General features: G+C 40.3%; 1 protein-coding gene across 1 annotated transcript; it reads right to left on the reverse strand.

Annotated features, from left to right (window-relative positions):
* Positions 1–890: 890 nt before the first annotated feature.
* On the reverse strand, positions 891–4,756 carry LOC135150355 (uncharacterized). Its single transcript, XM_064086619.1, has 6 exons — positions 3,881–4,756; positions 3,044–3,502; positions 2,384–2,848; positions 1,850–1,942; positions 1,017–1,750; positions 891–909 (listed from the first exon to the last, which is right to left on the reverse strand). The coding sequence occupies exons 1-6, from the start codon at positions 4,754–4,756 to the stop codon at positions 891–893; spliced, it is 2,646 nt and encodes an 881-aa protein (XP_063942689.1).
* Positions 4,757–8,256: the final 3,500 nt, after the last annotated feature.

Here is an 8,256-nt window from a genome sequence, read left to right on the forward strand (position 1 = left end):
GTTAATCCAAATTTCTGAGTAATCCTCGGGATTTTCATCTTTAATCGATGAATCAAAGTAGTTCTTACTTAGAACTTTCAGACTCTGAAACTGACTATTTTAAGTCCAAACTTAGGATTTCTATCTTCAAACATGTAAGTTCGATTAGAATTGGTGAACTTTCCAAAACACAAGCACAAGCAAAAATTACTTGGATAGACGAGCCAGGTAATCCTCAGGACTTTATTATTAATAGTAAAAGAAATAACTATCTCTGGAAATCAACTACATGGCAGTGGTCAACATGACCTTATTTTTGTGGTAACTACTAACTTCTGTTATCACAGAGTAGATATTAAATATAATATATCTTTAAGTTGGTCGCATGCCAACTTCTAGGGACTTCAACTCCTTCCAAGGTTTGAAGTTTGTATGAGCCATGGCCTGTGACAGCCTTAACTTGGTAGGGGCCTTCCCAATTTGGAGCCATCTTGCCTTTGGGACCTACTCCTGAAGCCTCAATTTTTCTAAGTACCAGATCTCCTTCCCTGAAATATCGCTCCTTAACCCGTAGGTTATAGTAATAGGAAGCTCGTTTCTGGTTTTCCACAATCTTAGCATGAGCTTCGTCACGAATCTCATCAATCATATCAAGTGCAAGTCTCATACCTTCTTCATTGGCTTCTGGCTCATACTGCTGGACCCTGGAGGATGTATGAGTGATTTCAAGTGGCACCACTGCCTCGGCTCCATAAGCCAGTTGAAAGGGGGTTGCCCCAGTTGAAACCTTGCAAGTGGTTCGATACGCCCATAGTATAGGGAGTATCTCATCGGCCCACGATCCCTGGGCTTTCTCTACTCTTTTCTTCAGTCCATCAAGAATTATCCTATTGGCCACCTCAGCTTGTCCATTAGCTTGAGGATGGGCAACTGAAGTGAAGCGTAACTCAATCGAGTAATCCTCACAATATCCTCTAAACTCAGCATTATTGAACTGAGTCCCATTGTCGATAACCATGACTCGAGGTATTCCGTACCTGCAGATAATGTTTTCCCACACGAATTGAGCAACTTGCTTGGTGGTTATCTTGGCCAACGGCTTGGCTTCAATCCATTTGGTGAAATAATCAATCGCAACCAATAGAAACTTTCTCTGCGCGCTAGCAAGTGGAAACGGTCCAAGAATGTCCATCCCCCACATTGCGAAGGGAATAGGAGTATTGATAGATGTCAGCATCTCAGGTGGCTGTCGTACAACAGGTGCAAACCTTTGACAACGATCACACTTTTTCACATAGTCTTGAGCGTGCTTCAGCATGTCTGGCCAATAGAATCCAAGGCGGGTCACTTTATGAGCCAATGCTCTTCCACCAAGGTGTTGGCCACATACCCCTTCATGAACTTCTCTAAGGGCTTCTCGAGCCTCATCAGGCCTCAGACATCTCAAGTAAGGGATCACAAACGATTTTCTATATAAGATTCCCTCAATGAGTACATATTTAAGGGCCCTTACCTGTAATTTTCGTGCTTCATCAGCATTAGGTGGCAGATGTCCGCTTCGTAAGTACGACTTAATTTTATCCATCCAAGTGGCCCCTGTGTCAATGGGGGCAACTAACTTTGCTTCGATACTCGGGGTTCTCAAAACCTGATAGTAAACGCTTCCTGAGCATACCTCATCGTCGGAAGATGCAAATTGCGACAGGGCATCAGCCTTGGTGTTCTCCTCCCTTGGCACATACTCTACCAAGCATTCTTCGAATAGTGCCATCTGGGTCTTTACAATCCTTAGATATTTTAGCATAGTCTCCTCACGGGCTTCAAACTCACCATTCACTTGGAAGACTACGAGCTTTGAGTCACCACAGACCTTCAAATTCTTTACCCTCAAGGTTCTGGCGAGGCCAAGCCCAGCTATCAATGCCTCATACTCTGCCTCATTATTAGTGGTTGGAAAGTCTAGCTTAATAGCATATTCCACAGTAAAGCCATCAGGGCTTTGGAGCACAAGTCCTGCACCACTACCTTTTGTTTTTGAGGCTCCGTCAAAAAATAGTAGCCAATATTCTTTAGGTTTTTCTTCCTTAGTAGGTTCTTCTACCTTGTCTCCTTGCCCCCGGACTTCCTGGTTGCTAATGGTGCATTCAACTAGGAAGTCAGATAAGGCCTGAGCTTTAATCGCCGTTCGAGGTTTGTATCGGATATCAAATTCTCCAGGCTCAATGGCCCACTTGATCAATCTTCCACTAGCCTTAGGGCTATGTATAATATTTCGGAGAGGTTGGTCTGTCAGGACTTCTATCTTATGAGACTGAAAGTAAGGTCTCAACTTCCTCGAGGCCGTAATCATGGCCAAAGCAAACTTTTCGATCACTGAGTAATTGAGCTCCGCTCCATGCAGAACCTTGCTCACATAGTATACTGGTTTCTGGACTTTGGATTCCTCCCGAACCAAGACGGCACTTAGCGCTTGTTCCGAGACAGCTAAGTACACATACAGGGTTTCACCATCAATGGGTTTCGATAGAAGAGGTGGTTCTGCCATGTACTTCTTCAATTCTTCAAAAGCTACTTGGCTCTCATCCGTCCATTCAAAGTTCTTAACCTTCTTTAATGCTTTGAAGAAAGGTAAGCACTTGTCTCCTGACTTGGACACAAATCTTCCTAGGGCCGCAATCCTTCCTGTTAGCTTTTGTACATCCCTTACGCTTTTGGGAGGTTCCATGTCAAGGATAGCTTTTATTTTGTCAGGGTTGGCCTCGATACCACGTTTGGAGACCATTAGACCGAGAAACTTCCCGGAACCAACCCCAAAGGCACACTTGGCCGGGTTTAACATCATCTTATGCGTCCTCAGGACTTCAAAGGCCTCTTTAAGGTGTTCAAGGTGATCCGCTTTGTTCAAGCTTTTCACCAACATATCGTCTACATATACCTCCATAGTCTTACCAATCAGATGTTTAAACATCTTGTTTGCAAGGCGTTGGTAAGTTGCTCCTGCATTCTTAAGTCCAAAGGCCATAACCAAATAACAAAATACACCAAAGTCAGTGATAAACGATACCTTGGGTACATCGTCCTTGTCCATCCGGATCTGATTATATCCGCTAAAGCCATGCATGAAGCTCAACATCTCATGGCCAGCGGTGGCATCTATTAACGTGTCTATCCTTGGAAGAGGGAAGCAATCCTTAGGACAAGCATCATTCAGATCAGTGAAGTCTACACACATCCTCCACTTTCCATTGGCCTTCTTGACCATAACCGGGTTAGCTAGCCATTCTGGAAATTGTATTTCTTCGATAAAACCTGCTTCCAGCAACTTATCGACCTCCTGTTTAATGGCTTCTTGCCTTTCAGGGGCGAAGTTCCTTTTCTTCTGTTTAATAGGTTTCCTCGTGGGGTTTACATTCAACTTATGTGTTATGAATGAGGGGTCGATACCTGGCATATCAGCTGCTGTCCAAGCGAAAACATCACGGTTGTTCCTCAAGAACCTCACAAACTCTTGTTTCAAATCTTCCTGGAGTAATGCTCCAACATAAGTGACCTTTTCAGGTTCTTCTGTATACAATTGGATTGGAACCAAATCTTCGGCAGGCTTGCCTCTCCTTTCCTCTTCTTCTCGGACATCAAGGTCCTCTATAGGTAATACTTGCCCCCCGGCTCCTCCAGATCTTAATGCCCCAATATAACAGCTTCGGGCCATTTTCTGATCTCCTAATTCTTCTCCAATTCCGTTCCTAGTCGGGAATTTGATCTTCATGTGGTAAGTGGAGGGGATTGCTTTAAAAGCGTGTATCCCGGTCCTTCCAAGGATGGCATTATAGGTCGACGAAGCTTTAACAACCAAGAAATTTATCATGCATGTGGCTTGTCTAGGTTCGGTACCCATAGTTACAGGGAGTTGGATCATGCCTTCAATCTTGGTTTCCACATTGTTGAAGCCATATATAGGCATATCCGAGGGTGTTAGTTGATTATCGGAGTATCCCATCTTTTCATAGGCATCATAGAACAAAATATCCACCGAGGCTCCATTATCAATGAGCACTCTTTTTACGGACGAGTTTCCAATCACTGGTGTAATTACTAAGGGGTCATCATGGGGGAATTTTACCTTCTCAAGGTCGACGTTATCGAATGCCATTGCATAGTCAATTTTTGCCCGCTTCGGGGGTTCTCCAACTATACTCATCACTTCCCTTGCATAAGCCTTTCTTGAATTGCTTGAAGTGCCTGCAGCCGTAGGTCCTCCGGAGATTACATTAATAACAGGCCCTCGAGGCTGAGTTCTTTTGTCATCGTTGTCTCTTCCGCGATTATCACTGTCTCGATGATTCTTGTCTCCATCCTTGGTAAATTTGGATAACTTGCCTCTTCGGATCAAGAACTCAATCTCATCCTTCAACTGCCGGCAATCATCAGTCTTATGTCCTGTATCTTTGTGGAATCGACAGTATAAATCTTTGTTGCGTTTCTCCGGATCGGTCCTTATTGGCTTCGGCCATCTAACACTTTCATCCTTCTCAATTTCCAACAGGATTTGACTCCTCGGAGCGTTAAGCCTGGCATACTCAGTAAATCTCGGCCCCATCTTCTTTTTAGCAGGCGATTTTTCTTCATCTTCCTTCCGGGAGTACTTATTCTCAGCATTATACTCCGTATCATTCCCACGCTTTTTGAAGTTGGTATTCGGTCCCTGATTGTTCTGGGATTTCCTCAAACTTTCCTCCGCCTTTATATACTTTCCGGCCCTCTCTTGTAAATCGTTCATATTGTCCGGAGCCCTCTTGGCTAGGGATCGGCGAAAATTGTCATCAGTGGTGCCTTGTTGGAGGGCAATCATGGCTACCTTCTGATCAAGGTCTGGGACCTTCAAGGCTTCTTTGGTAAAACGATTCATATACTCTCGGAGCGATTCGTTCTTACCTTGATGCAAATTCATTAGGGAGGCAGAGCTCTTAGCATGTGTTTTGCTTCCAACAAATTGCCCTATAAAAGCCCTGCTCAAGTCAGCAAAACAAGAGATAGAATTAGGGGGTAGGCGACTATACCAATGTTGGGCCATCCCACTCAAGGTTTGGGGGAAAGCGCGGCACTTAATTGCTTCGGTGACGGGCTGGAGTAGCAGAGCGTTCATGAAGGTCCGAACATGATTAGCGGGATCACCCGTACCATCATAAGCTTTAATGGTGGGGAGCTTGAATTTTCGGGAAATCCTTGCACCCATGATTTCTTGCGTAAAAGGGGGAACCGGGTTATCAGGATCGCCTGCTGGTAACAAGTGAATTTGATTCATCACGGTTTGACGAGGGATTTCCTCCCTAGATTCTGGGGGTTGCATCCTTGCCTGGTCTCTCTTTAACCGTGCGATTTCCCACAGACGGCGCCAAATGTTATAGAACTAAAAACGGGGGAGAGCGATTCGTGCTTCGGACTGGTCTCGTTGCGAGATGCCTACGTATCCTCTGCTAGGAGAAGAATCAAGTCCAAAACGTAGTTCTAGTTATGAGGGGTAGAGCCCTTTATATAGGCGCTTCGGAGTCAGAAGTCGGACGGAAGTATGATTCCGTATATCAGACTTCTTATCGAAGTATGCCTCGAAGCAAGAGATAAGATAGAGCTCTTATCCTCTTGTTGTTGACGTTTATCCGAACTTCTGAATATTTATCTGCTAGAATCAGATGTGTTATAGAATTCGGACTTGTTACTGGACCTCTGACTGGGCCTCTATTAATTAATTACGAAATTAACCAATAAATAGAGGCTCAGGCCCTATTTAACCGGGCTTTAGTATTCTTGGGCTTTTAATATCTAATAATAATTAAATATTACTTCTGACCCATATCAATTTTGATCTTTAAAATAATCTTTAATACGATCTTTAAAATAATCTTTATTACGATCTTTACTATAGTGATCTTTATAAAGATCCTCTTAAGTAATATTTTAAAATGATTTTAAAAGATTCCATAAGATATTTACTAGAATCTGTTAATATTTGTAAAAATATTCATAACATATTCCAACGAATTGAAAAATGGTAAGATTAATGCAAAATATGTATCATTAATGGTAGTATTTCTAAGATCTTGACATACATGGAAATAATTTGAATAGTATATAATAAGGAACTTTAACGGTGATTTTGATGGTAATTAAGATTCAATCCTCGTAATTATGGAAGTACAATTAATAAAATCATATGGTTGATGTATGCATTAATGCGTATTTTTAAAAATATAATATACTACCCTTAGAGTTTAAAGAGGGAAGGATACCAGTATGTATGTATAAAATATAGACCACAAGATCAAAAGAGAATCAATGGTAGAGATCATGGTCTCTCAGGTCTCTCACTGCTTTCCGGTCTCTTTTGAACCTCTCCATATATATATATATATATATATATATAGGCTCATGATCAAATAGAAACCAATTTTAAAATAAAAACTAGAAACCAATACAAGTTAGTGATATTCTCAGTACAATTTAGTGATTATCTCTTTAGGATTTAGTGATCTGTGCTGCAGAATTTAGTGAAAACTCAATCTCCAGATATTAACCAGCTTAGAATCTCCAGATCTGTTCATGTTTTCGATTCAGATGGTGGTGATAGTGGTGGAGATGGTGGAGGTGAAGGTGGAGATGGAGGAAAGATGATTGTAGCGGAGGTTTGGGCGGCTTGAAGTAGGGGGTTGGAGCGTTGCCGGAATAGTGGCGGCTCCGCCTTTGAAGTTGAGTCGAGGTGGAGATAGAAGTATGAACGAATCTGAAGGAGGTTGAAGCGGCGATTAAGATGGGCCTGGTGAAGATGGAGGTGTGGAGGTTGTGTTGTTAAAGAAATAATGGAGGTGGAGGTGGAGATGGAGATGGAGGTGGTGGTTATGGAGGGGGTGGGCGGCATAGAGGTGGTAGTGGTTATGAAGGAGGCGACGACGGAGGTGGTGGTAGTGGAGGTGGGGTTGGTGAAGATGGAGGTGGGTTTGATGAAGATGGAGGTGGAGATGGGGTTGTTTAAAAATTTAGTGGTATTTGCTTTAGGATTTAGTGATATTTCAGTTTGGTTTTTAGTTTCTAGGATAAGGAGGTTTCTATTGGAGTAAAACTCTCTCTATATATATATATATATATATATATATATATATATATATATATATATATATATATATATATATATATATATATATATATATATATATATATATATATATATATATATATATATATATATATATATATATATAGGCAAGCGATCAAATACAAACCAACTCTTAAATACAAACTAAGAAATAGTTTGTCCACCACTATTTATAACTACAGGTATCACACTATTTATAACTACAGGTATCACTAACTTATACTGCATTAATCACTGTTTTATAAATATATAAACGACTTTTATTATTCAAAATTGAGAAAATCTACTTACCTAAATTATTGATTATTGATTATAGATGATCAATTTCAATCTTAGGAAGGTTCTTGACGGTTGCAAGCCGTAAGAGAAGGTTTATGATGGTGGTAAATAGTCGCTAGTTTTGGTAAGTTATGATGACAAGTCTTCATGACTATTCGTGATGGTTGGTGATGGTGGTAAGTCATAGAAACGGCCGGTAACTATGGTAAGAGGTCCATTACTACAGTACGTTACATATATATGTATGTATATATTTATATTTGAGAGACATGTTATATACAAAATAATGATTTGTGATGTACAAAATAGTGATAACTGCAGTTAAAAATAGTGATGAAAAATTACTTTTTTAGTTTGTAAGCTAATACAAACTAAATTTGGTTTGTGTTGGAGCAGAACTCTCTCTCTCTTTATATAACTCTTATATTTTTCGGATTCCCAACTAAAAAACTGATTTTCTAAAAGTAACACATGCAACATACATATAAGGAAAAAAATTATAATTATATATAATTATTAATATACAATCGATATGTTTCAAATAAATACATTAATGTTATTTTTAATTACTCCATATTATCACTTTAAATATAATATCATAAATCTATACTCCCTCCGTTTCAAATTAGATGTCCACTTTCAAAAAATCACACAGTTTAAGAAAAGTGGTTGTTCACACATTAATTGCATTAAATAAGCATAATATGTGGTGTGAGATTGATCTAGGAAATATAAATAAGAGATATGTGGAGGAGAATTGACTTAGGAAATATGATTTTGCATTGAAAGTTGGAGTGGACAAGTAATTTGAAACAAAAAATTTTCTTCAAAGTGGACATGTAAATTGAAACGGA

This window comes from Daucus carota, chromosome 2 (genome assembly GCF_001625215.2).
Source record: "Daucus carota subsp. sativus chromosome 2, DH1 v3.0, whole genome shotgun sequence".
NCBI lineage: Eukaryota > Viridiplantae > Streptophyta > Magnoliopsida > Apiales > Apiaceae > Daucus > Daucus carota.

Excerpts from the sequence above, each read along its gene's own strand:
- LOC135150355 (XM_064086619.1), bottom strand. The coding sequence starts at position 4,756 with ATGAACGATTTACAAGAGAGGGCCGGAAAGTATATAAAGGCGGAGGAA. Across the intron at positions 1,943-2,383 it reads CAGTATACTATGTGAGCAAG|CTAGACTTTCCAACCACTAA; the intron begins GTTCTGCATGGA and ends TATGCTATTAAG. Across the intron at positions 1,751-1,849 it reads TGAGGGTAAAGAATTTGAAG|ATGGCACTATTCGAAGAATG; the intron begins GTCTGTGGTGAC and ends GTAAAGACCCAG.